Source organism: Syngnathus leptorhynchus, chromosome 1 (assembly GCF_054491065.1).
Source record: "Syngnathus leptorhynchus isolate UIUO chromosome 1, UIUO_Slep, whole genome shotgun sequence".
NCBI lineage: Eukaryota > Metazoa > Chordata > Actinopteri > Syngnathiformes > Syngnathidae > Syngnathus > Syngnathus leptorhynchus.
In genome coordinates, this window is record NC_141195.1 from 7,104,676 (window position 1) to 7,122,383 (window position 17,708).

The window sequence follows — 17,708 nt, forward strand, 5'->3', positions numbered from 1 at the left end:
GTTGTTAGGTTGTTATATGTTTAAATGTTGCCTAATCTGCACTCTCCGTGCACAGTAAATGCAGCATATTTCAATTTTAGTTTTGAGAATTTAGCCTAGCAGAGATCTCTTTAAACAAGTGAGGAAGAGGACAAGTAGGAAACTCATAGCCTACCAGAGGCTGCAATTCTAAAAGTTAGATGGCAAAAATCCAGGAGATGTGCCAGACATTCCTTCTTAAACAGGATCATCTAGTATGTGACAATCTTGTTGCTTTACTGTTCAAATTTGATTTCTCTAGGTAACTACTATGGAACGCCTAAACCGCCTGCCGAGCCGAGCCCCGTGCAGCCGGACTTGGTGGACCAGGTCTTGTTTGACGAGGAATTTGATAATGAAGTCCAACGAAAGCGCACAACCTCAGTCAGCAAGATGGACAGGAAGGACAGTGCGGCCCCAGAGGAGGAGGATGAAGACGAAAGGCCTCCAATGGTTAATGGTCAAGCTGGTGAGACAAACATTGTCCTTTATTTTCCCCCCACGATATTACAGAGCAAAATATGACAGTCTGTCATTGTGTGACTTGGAGGACTTCCATTTGAATAAAACTACTTTGTAACACGCGTGAGATAATGACACAGATTTGGACACCCAATCAAGGTAAATGGGCATTTTGCAAGTCACTTACTGCCTTGTCTAGATTGTGCGACCTGCTGGCAGAAACGGGGGGTTGGACAAGTGCGAGAAGGTAATTGAGCATGTAGCAGATCGTTCCATTTTGCAAGATACACATCATCAGCGTAGCTCTGGGTGGTCAGGGAGGGAAAGTTAAGCCTATCGTAACAAAATATGGAGAAGAAACGCATTGCATCTTAAACTCCTGCTTTGTCTCAAGCCAATGAATATGCCTGCATTATACATCATTTATCCCTACTGTGCACACGGAAGGGGGGGGGGGGGCTGCGTGTTTTCTTGTATAAATGACGGCAAAATGTCAGCAAAGCGCTTTTGTCAAGTTTTATCTTTGTCATTCAATCCCAGCGGACATGCAAACGAAGCGATCAATGAGCCGCTGAAGGTGGTCAGATGAGAACTTGCAGATAGTGGGGGGGGGGCCATACTCACACATGATCATAAAAAAGTCGCTGTGCCGTGCCCGGGCTGAAACGTTGGTCAGCTCTGCTATTGCCCGGGAGGCAGTTCCTCCCATATCACTGCTGACGTGCAAATTCTATGGCAATTGCTACGCTCCTCTCTGTGTACTCTCCATGCCCCCCCACCCCCATTTCTCTCTCTCTCTCTCTCTCTCTCTCTCTCGACCCTTTCCTCTTTGAGTGGATGCAACCACAGAGGAAGAGCAACTTCTGCAGGAGCTGGGCACTATGCAAGGAGCCCAAAGGACATCAAATGTTCCCACATTCTCACCTCCTGTCTCCTTCTCCTTCTACCACCTCCCGTACCCATATTCCCACCCACTTCCCCTTTCTGTCTCTGTACCGGTGTCCCTGGCGGCATGTCGGGCCGCTACAGACCACAACAAGGACAAGGCGGACTGGAGGAAGTCTGTGCCCAGCTACAATCAGTCCGCTGCGGCCATGGACCTGCGAACATGGAGTGCCATGGCACAGGATGATAGTCAGGAGCCCCTGCCAAAGAACTGGGAAATGGCCTACACAGAGACCGGCATGGTCTATTTCATAGAGTGAGTAGCCCGAACACTGCTCGGCTTTGGTCTAATTGCTCTCCCATCGCATGAACGCCCAACAGACTCCTGACTCCTCTTAGCCCAATTCCTCTGAAGCATAGTCCAAAAATATTCACCCAAGTCATCTTTATTTACATCATAATAAGCCAGGTCAGTTCTGGTCGCACTTCCCCGCATCAGTCTGGTGAAAGTATCTGCAGGCTCAGCTGTTGTTTTACTTTCATTGGCCCTGTGGGGAAGATTTCTTACCTGGCTGGCCCACATCGTTTTAATTTGCTGTTTTATTTGTGCCGCAACGTATTCTCGGATTTAATATTACCGAGTACACCGTATGATCTCATAATCTACGTACGTGTGTATCTATACTCAATGAGCCTTTAAATCTTTTAGCTTCCAAGAGATGCTCAAGTAGCTTGGGTAATATAGTGCCACTAATTGCTTAATCGTCTCATTATCTTTTTGATGATCTTGACAAAGCCTGAAGAGGAATTTTGTCTTTGTGCAGCCATAACAGCAAAACCACAACCTGGCTGGACCCGCGACTCGCCAAGAAGGCCAAGGCTCCTGAGAAATGCGAAGAAGGAGGTGAGACATGATTTGACGGATAGCTTCAAGTTTCATCGAGGAAATTGAGTTGCTCCGTATTGCCAATAAAATACATTTTTTAGAAATGATCCGATCCCCTGAATTGTAGTGGTGTCAAATTAATCAATTAATTGACAAGTAAACGATTATCTATTTTAATAATCGAGTAATCGTTTTCAAAGCATTGTGTAACTCAAAATTGTACGATCCTCTTATTTCAGCCTCTTAACAGTCTGTATTCTCTGTATTTTTTTAGAGATGATCCGATCCTATCCACTGAATTGTAGAGGTGTCAAATGAATCAATTAATTGACAAGTAATCGGTTATCAAATGAATCGACAACTATTTTCACAATTGAGTAATCGTTTCGAACTAGTACAAATCTTCTGATTTCAGCCTCTCAACACTTTTTATTCTCTGATTTCTTTTGTCCATGAAAGCGGAGTGATTATTGTTTGTGTTGCACCAAAATAAGACGTTTACAAACTACACTAGTAGCTCGCAATCTACTTAATGGGCTCCTTGTAGCTCCAAAAATCTGCAAGTTGAGGAACTTGGTACTTGCTTACTCTTACTTTCAAGCAATTGGGCAAATTAGATAAAGCCATCATTTAACAACTTCTCCGGACTTTCAGTGTCGCCGATGCCGATTTTCTTTCCTGATGAATTGGCAACACTGCAGAGTTAGCAAATAAAGAGCGGAACCAGCATTTCCTTCCCGGGTGTCGTGTCTGCTCCCTCTAAAGGCTTGTGGAGTAAACGCAGAGCGCTCATCAGTGCCGCCATCTTAACACAAATGCAATTCCTCCAAGGATTCTTTTGCGTCACAGAAGCGAGAACTTGAGATGACGCTCACGTACACACCTCCCGAAACAAAGACTATTATTTTTCGAGCTGTAACAATTGTGCCCTTCCCTCTGCTATCACCTGTCATTTGAAAGTGTGGAAAACAAAACAAGTAATCTATCTATCCTCAAGGTGAAAATCTTGTTGATTTTTCAAGCACCCATGAAGTCCTCACTCTTGTTTTGCTTCCTTCTAGAGTTGCCCTATGGCTGGGAGAGGATCGAGGACCCCCAGTATGGCACCTACTACGTTGAGTGAGTAAACATCTCCTGTATTAGAAGCATCCAAAAGGGAATTTGAAAATGGGGGTGTTAGAGGAGGTGACGTAATATGTGCTTGTTGAATCATAGTGACTGGACTCGGTGAGCGGTTTCGATTTATGGCATGTATTTAGCAGGATGGAGGCGAAGGTGCAGATGAATCCGATGCAGCCTATGCTCCCAATTTCCCACAGCCCCTCAAAGTAGGAAAATACAACAAACAATTTGAGTGTCGGGGGCCCTGCGTGGGAAACAAAGGGGCGATTCTTTTTTTATTTATCAAGACTACAAATAGAGCTCAATGTTTCATTTTGCTCCCATTACTGCAGACAAAGAAGCGTAGGGGGAGGATCAAGGCCTCTGTTTATACAAGAGGGTCAACAAGAGGCTGCCTTGCGTCTCCCATATATCTGCCTCTTTGTCTGGCCGGGTCATTATGATATCTCATGAGTTTCAGTAATGAGGGAGTATGAATAGATAGCAAAGTATGGGGCCTGTTTCATTTCATTTGCTGACACGCATCATGGGCTCCATCATGTCGGTGGTGGTTGTCATTGCGAAACACCAGGATGGTGACTGTTTGTTGCAATGTCAGCAAAACCATACCAAATGAAACAATTTGCAAAGTAAACTGCTATATAACGGTTCGTTTTTTGCTTTGCAATATTTCACGCGTGTCATCCTGCAGCCATATCAACCAGAAGACTCAATTTGAGAATCCAGTCCTTGAAGCAAAGAGGAAGGCGAGCGTGGAGACGCCCTCTGCAACATCCTCAACAACGGCCACGCCCTCAGGTGAAAAACACAGCAGAAAGACCCTTGATTGCACTGAGCAGTGGAATGATGGCATTTCTCTTCTGTAGCATCACTGACTGACTGCCCTTTGCGCATCTCGTCTCTCCCGCTGAGATGTGTTAGGAGTTGACAGGCTGCTTATAAACAGCTGCCCTCTGAAGCAATGATAGTCAATTTGCATAATGGAGCCGAGCTGCACTGGGTGACGGAACTCATTTTGGCAGACAGATATTAAATTCCGAGGGCTCTGGAGTCTCTTTTAAAGCGGAACCGGAGCAGTTAAAAGTAACTTGTGAAAAGCGTATTGCATTTTCTTGATCTGTTCATCATTTCCTGCCTGAAGTGAACGCTGCCGTGTTTTCTTATGCAAGCGAGGGATAATATTTACCGTTTTTCTGCGCAAATGAAAGACAAGGATATTAGTATTCTAGTAGCCGCTGTGTTTTCCAGCAGCCGAGGATCTCTGTAGTCTGTGGATGAAACGGCTTTTATTTATGTGCTGCCAACCTTTGCTTCAATACACAATCTCCACCTCCACGCCCTTTGTTAATGAGAACGAATAATAACCAGCGAGCTTGTGGACGAGCGTGAAGTGGCTTCTAAACAGTGTTCTGACAGGACAGCCAATTTGACCTATCAGACAAAATGGCGAGCGAGCAAGACAGCCACGGAGCCCAGCGCCGCCCTCCATCCTAATTACGGCCCTGACAATCCTGTCTGACATTTTATATAATTACTTCACCCCCTGAGATGTCAGACTGTCCCACGGTGGCCCACGGCTTAATTACCACCATGTAAACATGAATTGCATGTACCGTGCACACTCCACCATCCTTAAGTGTTGTTTTGCTCACAAACTATTTGTTCAAACTGATTTATTGAAGGAAGTCGGTTCGTCAACAGGTCCCGGTCCCTTATTCAGATCATTGGAGCTTATCACGCTGGCCAGAAGTGGAACTGCAGCGTGCTGTTATGTATAAATCTTTGGCAAATGATGCAGCAAGTGGGCAGGCGGGGGGAAGGACGACGTTCATTCGTAGTATGCAAATAAATCAGGGACTAGTCTGCCCTAAGCGTGCACGTCAGCGGCATCTGCTTCTCCAAGCGAACGGCTAATGTTGATTCAAGCCAAATGAAAACAAACACACACACCATTATCTTAGACTACACGTAAATTAATGTGGGGAGAGGAGATGCGTGTACATGCATATTATTAGACATATTATATATTACTATTATTACGACTATTATTATCACTATATAACTTATGATATCACTATTTTTTATGTCCCAAGACAGTTTTGGTCACCTAGTGGTCCGCGGCCCTGGAGTGGTCCATAGCGGTATTGCAAGTGGTCCGCGAAATTGGAAATGGAAAATTATTGTAACTTTATTTTTTTATGAAAATTAATATTTTATTTAGGCTTGATTTATTTTCAAGCTAATTTGGTGAATCATTTACTCATCCGAATTATGTCAAATGTAGCTAAGATTCCCAAAATAGATATACAGATGCAAATAAATAGCCTGTATAGGTCCATCCTCCTGAAATAATATTCCGGGTTGCTTCTTTGTCATAATGGTGGTCTCTTGGACAAAACCAGTTGGAAACCCCTGTCCTAACATAACATGACATGCTGTCATCTATGATAGTGTATTGTCGCATGAATGCAAACAGATGGCACGTTTTGAGCTTTTCAATTTCTTCACATCACACAAACATTGACACATCCACGCAAGCATATGCAACACATTAACAGCTTTTAGGAGATTTGAGAACTTGCAAGAAGCAAATCTTCATTCACAATTTCTGTAAATTTCTACCTGCGACAGAGGAGCCTGCTCTCGGAGTGCGACGCTTCACACGAGACCCATCTCAGCTGCAGGGGTCCGTCTATCAAACCGCACTTCGAAAAAGCCCCCAGGGCTTCGGCTTCACCATTATCGGAGGCGACCGTCCAGACGAGTTTCTCCAGGTCAAAAATGTCCTTCCTGATGGGCCTGCTGCACTCGACAAGAAAATTGCCTCTGGTATGGGTCCCTTTATGTTACTTTGGTACCTCTGTGGACATGTCAAAGAGGCTGGAGGATAGATGGAGATAGAAACAGGACTTTTTCAAGTGCTAACCTAGTTTTTATTTTTTTTGTACACGTATGTACTGTATGTGTAAAATATTTTAGTTTTGACAATCTGCATAATCTGATACAAAGGTAATTGAGGAAATATAGATATTCCTTTTCTTTCATCCAACCTTTGAAATATGTTCAAAGGTAATTTCTCTAATGAACAAAATTGCTTTGGATTATATCGAAAACATTCTACTTGAGTAGGCAGAAATACAATACCAGACAAATATTTGGAAACGCCTCCAAATTAAAATGCTCTCAACACATTAAGAGGTCAAGAAATTCAAGCTATTATTTTTGATCATGCACAGCTTTGAACTGGAAGTCAGGTCATAAAGCATGATAAATCTTACAGAGAAAATACAGAGCTGTGCAAAGCTTTTATCTGAGCGAAATGAGTCTCTTTGAAAACTCCAACTAGATTAAAGAAAACATTCTGTTTACCAAATGACCAAGATTCTTTTAGCACAGTTAAATGTTATACCAAAGCATCTTTTTTGATAATGGTCCATTAGCATTTACATTCCTAATGCAGCTTGATGTACCCTGAGTACATAAACATCTCTCTTTCCGTGGTGGAGCACAGGGGCTGTAGAACTTGCTCCGATAAGGAAAATCTGATCTGTGTTTGTCAGGGGAGTGTATTGATTGTGTGGGAAGGTTGAGACAAGCGTATCGGTCAGCATTTAAAATCGGCTCTCCAGACCTATTCTGTGAGCTATTCATCAGCCAAGATCCTTTTACAACCAGGCGCATTTGATTGTGATCTCTTTTCGAACCTTCTCAACATTTCTCTCAAATAAATCGAAACATGCTTTATTGTGCTCTTCCAGGTGACGTGATTGTTGACATCAATCGGACATGTGTGCTGGGGAAGACGCATGCTGATGTGGTGCAGATGTTCCAATCCATTCCCATCAACCAGTATGTCGACATGGTCCTGTGCCGTGGTTACCCGCTGCCTGAGGATTCTGGCAGCGGCGAGGACGTGTCCAAAGACTCTTCTCTGGCCGCTTCCAAACCTCAAGACCCGCAACCCGTCGGAACCCTCCCCAGGCACACTGCTGCGGTACCGCCCATGACTAACGGAGGGCGCCACCATTCCCACCATCACCACCATCACCCTCCTTATGTCCACAACCAGGAGTGTGCAGATGCCACCTTGCTTCAACCCGAGCTCATCAGTGTGCCTTTATTGAAAGGCCCTGGGGGTTTTGGTTTTGCTATCGCTGACTGCCCCCTGGGCCAAAAGGTGAAGATGATTCTAGACGCGCAGTGGTGTCGCGGTTTGCTGAAGGGCGACGTTATCAAAGAGATTAACAGACAGAACGTGCAGACGCTGAGTCACTCGCAGGTGGTGGACATCCTCAAGGACTTGCCTGTAGGAAGTGAAGTCAACGTGCTGGTGCTCAGAGGAGGTGAGTGACAAAGAAAAAAAATGTGGACACCAACTAACTTAAGTTTGTGTGTCTTCTCACATTCTCATGAATTACACATTGAGCACTAGGAAAATAATTCGCAGATTCACAACAGGTTGAATGGTACGATACAATTATATTGAAACGGTCGTTTACATCATGCAGTCCACATTTGGACATCATATGATCAACGCCAATTTGCCATAGTGAGCCTTCAAGAAGTACTATATGTTCTCAAAGATGTCCCGATCCAATCATATAATCAGTAATCCAATCACGTGAATTTCAGCTGAGCGAGGATCGAGGCAAAAAAAAAATGTTTCTTAAAATTGGTCAAGTAACCCAAAGCTGTAAAGATCTTGTCAAATGGAACAGAAATAGCAGAGCATAAATTGTGTTTGGAATAAAAAAAAATTATGTGTAGAATAAAAAAAAAAAAAAAACTCAGGCTAGGCCAAAAGATTCTTCTAAAATAAATGGCGACGTGTCCAAAAGACTTGACATCAAACGAGAATTTAACAAGTGTAAATCACTTGGTGACAAGCAAGCTTGTTCCCCACCGGTTGCATTTAACGAGGTATTAAATCAATTGTGATGTTTGTAGATGAGAGAAGTCAACACACGCAACGACCCACCCACCCGTAGCCGTGCGGACGGATCATTTTAGCCTGCAGGAGCCTATAAATCACAATGTAAATGTATTGTTTACCATTAGATAAATCAAATGCACTCAAACAATGGAATCCCTCATCCCATATTAAACATTATTTGGGCCATTCAATCAAATTGGGTCCATTTGTGTCCCCAGGAAATCAAATGTATAAATGCACCCTACAAATAATTTCTCACGTTGACATGTGTTGTGCTTAAAGTGACTTTCTGTTAGCATAAATGTCATGGCTATAATTTGATGCGGAAATGTCATGAAGAGTTTTGTCCAAAAAACAAGGAAAAATGGTCATACAGGTTCATCATTACTTGTAAAATCAGCAGGCGCTTTGAGCTGCACTTATTCGGGTTCGACCCTGAAGTGCCATCGTAAAGAGAGCCAATGATTTGGCCATGCTCCCAACCTACAAAGATGTAAATTCAGCGGCCACGTGCCCTGCCTTTTTTGCCGAGGGAGCATGGTGACTCGATGTTTTGCATCAATGTATTTCACATTTGATTTGACAATATTATAACTTCCCTTCAGTTGCTTGTTGAATGGTGACGCCTTAATCTGAAGAGATGTTTTTTTTTCCAACTTTAAGGGATTTTTCACATTTTTCTTTTTTTAACTTGTGTTCATTTTTGTAAATGCAAATGTTATGGGCCATCCTATTTTTTTTGGCAGTGTGTGTTCTTTTTTTCTTAACGTCATTAAAAGTGGGTCCATGACAATAGTTGAGAACCACTGCTACTGTATTATGGGCTTTTATTGGGCGGTTGGAGAATACTGCCACCTACTGGTGGCTTGAAATTGTAGCCCTCCGGCACCTGTCATGGTCACCACGCTTTCAGACAGGTCAGCCAGATGTTCAGAACAACAGTTCTATTGAGTTCAAAAAATATCTGGAAGCTGCCATCCAGTGTCATATCACTATGTATGTGAAGCTCGTTAGTTCCGTAATATGCGTAGTTGTTTAACAAGATTCAAAAGAACGAAATTCCTTCTTCTTAGAAGGCAACCCTGGGCTTTGTAGTCACTCAGTTCATGCAGATTCGCAACCATTTTGATTCTCGGCTGCTTACACAACAAAGTCAATAGAAATACAGTATGTAATCTTGTCATCACCAAATGTCTTGTCTGCTTCTAGGTCAAACGTCACCTGTGAAATCCTTGAAACCTGTAAGTCGAGAAACACGCACACACAAATGATAACACATAAATATATTTACTGCGAGCACCCGCCACTGTATGCTACATTATTTTGCTAGTGCTGAGATTTGCCTAAAAGTATGCTGCTTTCTGGCAAACGGTGATTTTAACATGATTGTTTGCTCGGCTGTTGAAGAGCACATGCTTTATTAAACCGCTTGTTTCCTGCGTTGCGCCTCTGTGCTGCTGTACTCTTAAAATAGCAAGCGGCTGAAGCAGCAACAGGCTCGTTAATAATGCTTTATTGATTCCTAGCGGAATGCGTAGCCGCACTTGGCGTGTTGTTAATGCGGCCTGTACTGTTGACACATTGGCGCGATGTGATTCCTCTGTTGCAGTGCACGGCGGCAACATCTCAGCCCGCTCCTCAGCCGACATTTCAGCCTGCCCCTCAACAGACTCCCCACCACACCCACCATACTCCCATCACACAGTTGCAGCGAGCCGAGCTGAACAATAGCCCCGAGACGCTGGGTCCTGCAGAGGTGCCCCCTAATCCGCTCTCCAACGTCATCCGCTCATCTTCTCCCAAACCAGATGCTTCGGAGCTGTACATCAAGTCCAAGGCGATGTTGGATAGTCAGCGTAAGTGTGCAATGTTTTCTTCATTGTGTGTGGATAATTGGAAGCTTAAGTTTATTTCCACATTCTAATTAACTTAAATGATAATAATTGTAGTAAAAGTAATTGAGTGAATAAACAGTAAATGAGGAAAACGGTTTGGTAAGATAAACTTTTACACAATTGTTCAATTTATTGATGGTATAATCGATAGAATATTCTATTTAAAAATAAATATGATTGTGACAGCACTATTTGTTAGTTATTTTCGCTTAGAGGACCAAATCAAGTAATTTTCTCCTTGCGTTACTTGGACGGCAACCAGCATCTATTAAAAAAAAAATGTATTTTTTTAAATAAAATTAAAAAATAATTGATTGGGGTGCAGTTATTTAAGCGCCAAGGAAAAGCTTATCGTATGTTATTTTACGGTTTGGTCATTTCTATGGCAAATGTGTCTTTCAAACTACCCACCTGGATCAAATGAAACAACCAATATTTGGTTATGAAACGCTATGTTTTGTTGGATATGACTGTTAGAAAAGAGTGGGTTTCAATCAGTCTTATTGTCGTTCCGAATGAATGCAATTCTCAAAAATAGCTTTTTCTGTAGCTGCAAATTCCAAGGACCTGGATGTATACATCAAGAGAAATCAAGAGTCAGGCTTCGGCTTCAGGGTCCTTGGAGGGGAGGGGCCGGAGCAGCCGGTAAGTGGAAGTCTCCATTGTCTTATTCCTAGAAAGTCATTCTGTTTCAGTGCATTCAAATGTCTTGTTGTGTCGGCAGGTTTACATCGGTGCCATTGTCCCGCTGGGTGCAGCTGAGAAAGACGGGCGCCTGCGGGCGGGTGATGAGCTGCTTTGTATAGATGGCGTGCCAGTGAAAGGCAAATCGCACAAACAAGTACTGGAACTCATGACCAATGCGGCACGCAACGGCCAAGTCATGCTAACCGTCCGCAGGAAATTGACACATTCCGGTGAGTCAACTTGCATTGATTGCATCTGCCAAACAGGTAAAAAAGCTGCATCATTATTTCGGAATGTATTTACGACACGTGTATTTCGTTTTGTTGTTGTCGGTTCATATTGCCGTTCTGCAATGACTCAATTTGCCGTGTGAGAGGTTCCGACATCAGCCAGCCTTAAATGTCAACCGATCTTAAATCAACCAAACAACCAAATAGGTTTTTGTTGTATTTGTAGTAAACTTGTGGGGGTTTTTTTTCAGACAAAGATTTAAAGAAATTGGTTAGCTGAACGGATATTTCTAATCACGTGTCTGTGTATATGTCAGACGGCGGCGGCTGGGATGAGGAGGGTTGGCAGCAGCCCCTCCAGGTGGCACCTGCTCTGGTCAGCAACTCTCCTACGATGACCGCTCGAGGGGAGCCGCTGAAGGCTGCCTATCCCTCCCGACAGGAGTCCTTTGAAGTCACTCTGCATCGCAAAGACAACGAAGGCTTTGGCTTTGTCATCCTCACCTCAAAGAACAAGCCCCCTCCAGGAGGTCTGACATGCATTATCATTTTTAATGCAAATTCAAAAAAGCAGCAGAGCATGACAAGTGGAGGTTGGCATTGGAAGTGACATAACAGTGCATATAGCATATCCGTCTGTAAGCGTTCACTTGAGCTCAGGTTATTCCCAGGACCCTAATATATACGTATATCTACATGCATTGTTGTAATATTTTTGTTCAAGTCAAAAGAGTAAATAATTGGTCAAGTAAAGATACATTAAATTTTGTATATATTGACTAGATTTGATTTTATATTTGTAATTAGTTTGATTTGTGATAAATGCCAAAGCGTAAATGAAACGTTCAGTTATTATAATTACATGAATATAGTAAATATGACATGAATAAAGACGCGTTATCGTGGGCCAATAAAATAAATAACTTTTAGGAGACACCAATAGGATAGAAATGTAAATAGTGTCACATTTATGATACAAATTGTCTTCCTCCACCATGATAGTCACATGTTTGCATAATTGTGTGTTTCAGTAATACCTCACAAGATCGGCCGCATCATTGAAGGCAGCCCAACCGACCGTTTGGGCCAGATGAAAGTGGGCGACCGAATCTCTGCTGTGAACGGTCAGTCCATCATGGCGCTGTCACACAACGACATTGTCCAGCTCATCAAGGAAGCCGGCACTTCGGTTACCCTCACTGTTGTCCCCGAAGACGGTCGGTCGCCATGTTTTTAATTGCACTATTACGAGGGCTGTGATTCTCCTGCGTGTCATTTTGAGCGTGGCCTTTGCTCGTAACAGACAGCATGCCTCCGTCCACCACCAACTCGGCCATGCAGAGTCCATCGGTGCATCCGAGAGCTGTCGGCCAGCAGCCTCCTAGCTATGCAGACGGGTACAGGTAAACTCCAAGACGGAAGGGGGATTGTAGACCAATTGATAATATGTCCAATCTTCTTAGTGCTGCTAGCGATTTGTGGCTCCCACACAGCAAGATAGAAAATCCCCTTCCGCCTCTGCTTGAATGGTGGCGCATATCAGGGGAAAAAAAAAGATTACAGAGCAGTCAGGCTCCGTTTAATGCTACACTTTTTTAATCCTCCAAGCAGCAGTTCCTCACCTGCTCAGCATTCCAATTCTACCCATTAAGTGCCTCTGCAGTGCCATTGATGATCTAAGCTGTTTGTGAGCACAGAAACGTTACAGCAATGTTGAATTGTCTAAACGGTTCCACTGTTTGGAGATGTCACAATAACTTTGCCACCATATTATACAGGTGTAGTGAATAAATTGGCCAGAAGGTTTTGTAATCATAAAATTAGGACTGGTTTTTGCGTTTCTATTCCATAACGAGGAATTCAGATGGTTTCTAAAGTGGGGTTGTGGGGACCCCTAAAGGCAGTCGATGGAATTGAAAGTTGTACACCAGCGTTATTAATAAAAATAATAAGCAAATCGCCATGCTTTAGGTGTTAGGGAGAAAAAAATTGGAAAGAATATTGCGTATTAATTCAGAGGAATCTTAAGGCACCTCATTCTAGAAGAACAGTAATGTGACTTATGGGAAAAAAAATAAGAGACCGACCTTATTCCTTCAGTTTCCTGTTCATTTTAAATGACTAGCACAACTAAATGATTTGTATGGACCAAATATATCAAGGACAGGAAAAATAGCTTATAAGAATTGAAAGATTTTTTTCCCCAAAGGTTTCTTGATAATAACCAAACTCACTTCACAAGATTCAAGTGTTTATTGGGTTTTTTCTGGAGCAGGAATGGTGACATGGGAACACTCAACACAGCAGGCCTCAAGCAGGTGAGTTTGCACTTGCAATTTTTTTGGGGACTCTTTCTTCTCTTTATTTGGTTGCTCAGCTGTTGAGATGCTTTTTGTTTGTTATTTTCTGAATTTCTAGCATTGCTTTGAATTGATTTTTTTTTTGCAAAAGGACTGTTTTGTGGTGGAACTGGATCGTAGCCAGAGGGGTTTCGGCTTCAGTCTGAGGGGAGGTAAAGAGTACAACATGGGCTTGTTTATCCTGCGCCTGGCTGAGGACGGGCCTGCAATTAAAGATGGAAGGATACATGTGAGTTTTTACCATTTGGATAAAAATAAATAGACCCTCCGAGGTGTCTCATGAAAAAAAAAAAACATCGGTAGGTTGGCGATCAAATCGTCGAGATCAACGGTGAGGCCACTCAGGGCATCACTCACACTCGAGCCATCGAGCTGATCCAAGCGGGAGGCAATAAAGTTCATCTGTTGCTGCGACCTGGCCAGGGTTTGGTTCCCGATCACAGTGAGTGACGCACATAGCGTGGATCTCAAGTGTTGGATATTGGCCGTACGCTTCTTCTTCTCATGCATGCGTTACAAGCTTTCTGTCTCTCTCGCCTCTTATATCTTGAGCTCGCAAACACTCTCACGCGCCGATATCTGACTTGCCTTTTCTGTTTTTCTTTTCCATTGGCACGGCTGTCTGTCTGTTTCTATTTGTCTCTTCCTCCCATAGGTCTGAGCTCTTCTTCCACCCTGTGCTTCTACATGAAACCAGAGCATCACTAAAGGCCTCACTGCTTTTCTTGGTCTGTCCCTAAATAACCGCGGTAAAACCTTGTGCTCCTCTCCCTTCTTCCCGAGTGATCCATCTGCTGCCAGATTTAAGTGTTGCTCTCTGCGCCTTCCTCTCGCCCTCCGTCAAATGAATAGAGCGGTTGCATGTGACAGCACATGTAAATAAGTTCTGAACTTGGATGGCGAAACTAAAGCAGTGAGTCCTAGAAGAACAAACAGACCTGCAGGAGTTAGGAAGTTGCCACTGAACACACGCCTTTCTCTGAGGTGTGGGGGGGGGGGACTCTTGGCTTGTCATCAGCGTATTAGTGTAGTGTTATTATTATTTTATTTTTATAAAAGCAAACCTTGGTCAGCAAGAGTGTGTTCAGTGGTATCCTTTTGCCGCAAAAGAAGGAATTTTCATGATTATTGCTCCTGGAAATTGAGCGCGTTTCATCCCTAGCAACAATTTGTTTTCTGTAAGCAAAATCATAGTGACCAAAGCAGCCTATGGGTCAAGATTATGTTGCAACACAGGATTTAGTTTTACTAAGCTATCATGCAGTAAGCCGAGCGCTTTTTCTTTTTATCATGACAATATGGCACCTCTGATTCATGGACGTTATTTTCCCTTCAATGTGCAAAAAACACCCCAGTAAAGGATGTGTTTGATTTTCTGCTCATAAAATGTCTCAAGTTCCCCTCTTGTTTCCTAGGTTCAAATGACAACGTAACCATTCCAACCTCAAGCTTGCACAAACATTCCGTAAGTGACGGGCAGTTATCATCTCCGACCTCTCCATCCTCTCTCTCCATCTCGACTTCGGAAGCGTCCCCATCCTCACCCCCGGTAACCATCTTCGATGAGTTCTCCAGAACAGAGCTACGGTCAGTCGGCTCGCCTGCCGCCGGGAGGGAGCACGCGCGTCAAGCTAACAGATCAAAAGGACAGCAGGTTTCCACCAAGCGTACCACCAGTCCCGCCACCCACACCAGGAAAACAAGCCGGGGTGACTCCAAGGCTACCAGTCCCAAGAGAGCCACTGAAAGCGCGGCAGACCCTGCCAACAGCTCCCGGAGCCCGAGAAAAGCAGAGCGGGGATCCTCGGAGGACGTGATCAGGGATCGAAAGCACGAAGGGAAGAGAGACCACCGCTCCTCCAGCCCGAAGAAGAGCTCCAAGAGGGACCATGACGCTGGCGTGCCTTTAAAGAACCAGGAGGAGCCGCAAAGCCCACGCCGCCCAGCGGGCCAGCAGCCGCCCGGGGAAGGGCGAAGGTACAAGGACGAGGCCGCTGCTCATTGGCAGGAGAGGTCCGCTACGGAAAGTGATCGCCACAAGAAGGGCAAAAAGGCCGAACACGAGACGGTGGCCCAAAAGTCACATGTGCACAGGGAGGAGCGGTCAGGATCAGGTGGTGATACCCTGAACCGCAGGAGTGCAAAAGAGAAGGAGAGTAGGTCGCACAGGTTACCTGAAGATGGGGGTAAAAAGGACCCCAGGGGGTCCAGCAGTAGCATCCAGGACCCTGGCTGCAACGGGACCTCCACCAACAAGAAGCCTCCCATCACACCGGGTCCCTGGAAGGTTCCCAGTCCTAGCAAGATCCAATCCCAGGTGGAGACAACATAGAAAGCAGTTAGTCAGTCAGTCACGGACGATGATTTCTTTGCACCCAGTTTGCCAGGCCTGACGTGTGTTCCCACATGCATGCTGGAATCCGCTTTTGAATCTTTTTTTTTCTTTTTTTGCTAGTCATAACAGACTCCGGTTTGAAAGAAACTTTAGCATTTCCCCGTTCACTGTGAGACTTGGATGAAGGATCTGATTTTGTCACTGTGAAGGTTGAGAGAGCGCAATCTTGTGCTGGCTGTGGATGTATTTCTGGTTTTGGGATGAGTCATTTTCTGTTTTTCATTGATGAGCTGACTGCTTTCATACGCATGTGAGGTTTTGACTCTCACCATCTTATCAACGTGTTGATGGCTTTTTTTATGAAGCTTTTGAACACACAACAGACCGGATACTTGTGCTTATCGTGTTTGTTTCATCTGTGTTAATAATAATAATGTAATTTATTGAAGTCGTAATTGTCAGTAGACACATGCGAAGTCATTTCACTTGTCAGGTCTTAAAGATAGGAAGAGAATGTGTAGATAACTTACCGTTTCAAACTACAAGCGTACGATAAGGAAATAAAAACGGCTTTGGTAACGAGACGAATTTAAACTAGCGAAATCTGCCTGCATTTGTTTCGGGAGGGGGGGGGCTGTGCTCACAGTGGATATATCGGCACAGATGACACACACAAAGGGAAAATGTGGTGTTGAAATTGTTTATGAAGAGGTTCAGCCCTGAAGGTTTTGTAACCAACCGCATGAACTGCACAATCTATACATTCTTCTTTCTACGATTCGGTGATCCCTATGGGTCGACTTAGCAGCTCTGTGTTTAAGGTCTTGTGACTATTGTGTGTTTGCAAGCTTTTTCATGTCGCTGTAGCATTGACTCAATTTACTGAGCATTACTTATCAAAGTGTTTATGACATACTGACACAGATTTTAGATGAATGGTATTAACAGAACTTGATTGTAAAAAAAAAAAAAAAGTGAGAGCTCTGATTTTAGCATTCTTAAATAATGCTTATATATATATGGATATCATCAAAAATATGGCCACAAAAACATTTAAATGTTTTCTTTGTTCACCTCACATTTTATTTGCCATAAAATTACTCCCATCATAATTTCTTCAGTCAAAAAAGGGTTTATTAATCAAATTCTTAAGAATTGAAACCAGTTATGTACACAGTTGTTTTTAGAGATGCTCATTCAAATTCGAATATATCCGTGTATTGTCAAAAAGTATTTATTATCACAGAATTGGGGACTTGAAACTTTTCAGTAAGGTGTGAATGATTCAACATTTTTTTTTAGATTGACTCGAGTGGGAGTAGAAAAATGACACAAAGTTCATCATAGGAAGTCCATATGTGGCCGATATAGTTAAAATAGTCTATTGGTATGAATTCGAATCCGCACTGATGTTGCTGCTCTTGAGCACTGTATTGTCTGATAGCACGCACATTTTAATTCTCATGCTTGTTGTTGCCATGTGAAGCATCGGACTGCCTTTCGAAGGGTGTACAGAAATACCTGTTTGTAGCATCACTTGCATTTTTTTTTTTTTGTCCTCTCGTTTGTTGATATGATGGAGCCCTGTACTGTTTACCGTGCATTCCATTACCATGTATGAGACTGTGGCCTTGTATCGCTCAAACACATATACGAAATATAAAGTTTCAATGTCACAGTTAGTTGTAAATGTTTTTCAATTGTACAGCACCTGTGTAAATATTTGCCTTCATGCAGAAAAAACTATCATCTGAAAATTGTTTCATTATTTTTCTAAGGGAACTGACAGGATAAAAATATAAAATTGGTGAAAATAAGTAATCTTGCATTCTGATCATGCACTGATGAATAAAGGTTTACTGAATAAACAAATGCACGTGTTTGTCGTTGTTAAG

General features: G+C 43.3%; 1 protein-coding gene across 3 annotated transcripts in view; it reads left to right on the plus strand.

Moving 5' to 3' along the window:
* Window positions 1–17,685, plus strand: part of magi3a (membrane associated guanylate kinase, WW and PDZ domain containing 3a) — a 58,205-nt gene extending 40,520 nt beyond the window's left edge. For 2 of the 3 annotated variants that reach the window (XM_085925467.1, XM_085925475.1), the window contains 19 exons: window positions 281–487; window positions 1,510–1,681; window positions 2,190–2,269; window positions 3,313–3,370; window positions 3,511–3,579; window positions 4,065–4,171; window positions 6,005–6,202; window positions 7,132–7,716; window positions 9,516–9,547; window positions 9,916–10,162; window positions 10,752–10,846; window positions 10,926–11,118; window positions 11,436–11,648; window positions 12,150–12,335; window positions 12,422–12,521; window positions 13,394–13,436; window positions 13,570–13,707; window positions 13,782–13,920; window positions 14,894–17,685. In XM_085925467.1, coding sequence (XP_085781593.1) covers window positions 281–487; window positions 1,510–1,681; window positions 2,190–2,269; window positions 3,313–3,370; window positions 3,511–3,579; window positions 4,065–4,171; window positions 6,005–6,202; window positions 7,132–7,716; window positions 9,516–9,547; window positions 9,916–10,162; window positions 10,752–10,846; window positions 10,926–11,118; window positions 11,436–11,648; window positions 12,150–12,335; window positions 12,422–12,521; window positions 13,394–13,436; window positions 13,570–13,707; window positions 13,782–13,920; window positions 14,894–15,810 — 3,779 coding nt within the window. In that variant the 3' untranslated portion in view covers window positions 15,811–17,685. The remainder of the gene's footprint in view (window positions 1–280; window positions 488–1,509; window positions 1,682–2,189; window positions 2,270–3,312; window positions 3,371–3,510; window positions 3,580–4,064; window positions 4,172–6,004; window positions 6,203–7,131; window positions 7,717–9,515; window positions 9,548–9,915; window positions 10,163–10,751; window positions 10,847–10,925; window positions 11,119–11,435; window positions 11,649–12,149; window positions 12,336–12,421; window positions 12,522–13,393; window positions 13,437–13,569; window positions 13,708–13,781; window positions 13,921–14,893) is intronic. The other variant, XM_085925484.1, reaches the window with a different exon arrangement.
* Window positions 17,686–17,708: the final 23 nt, after the last annotated feature.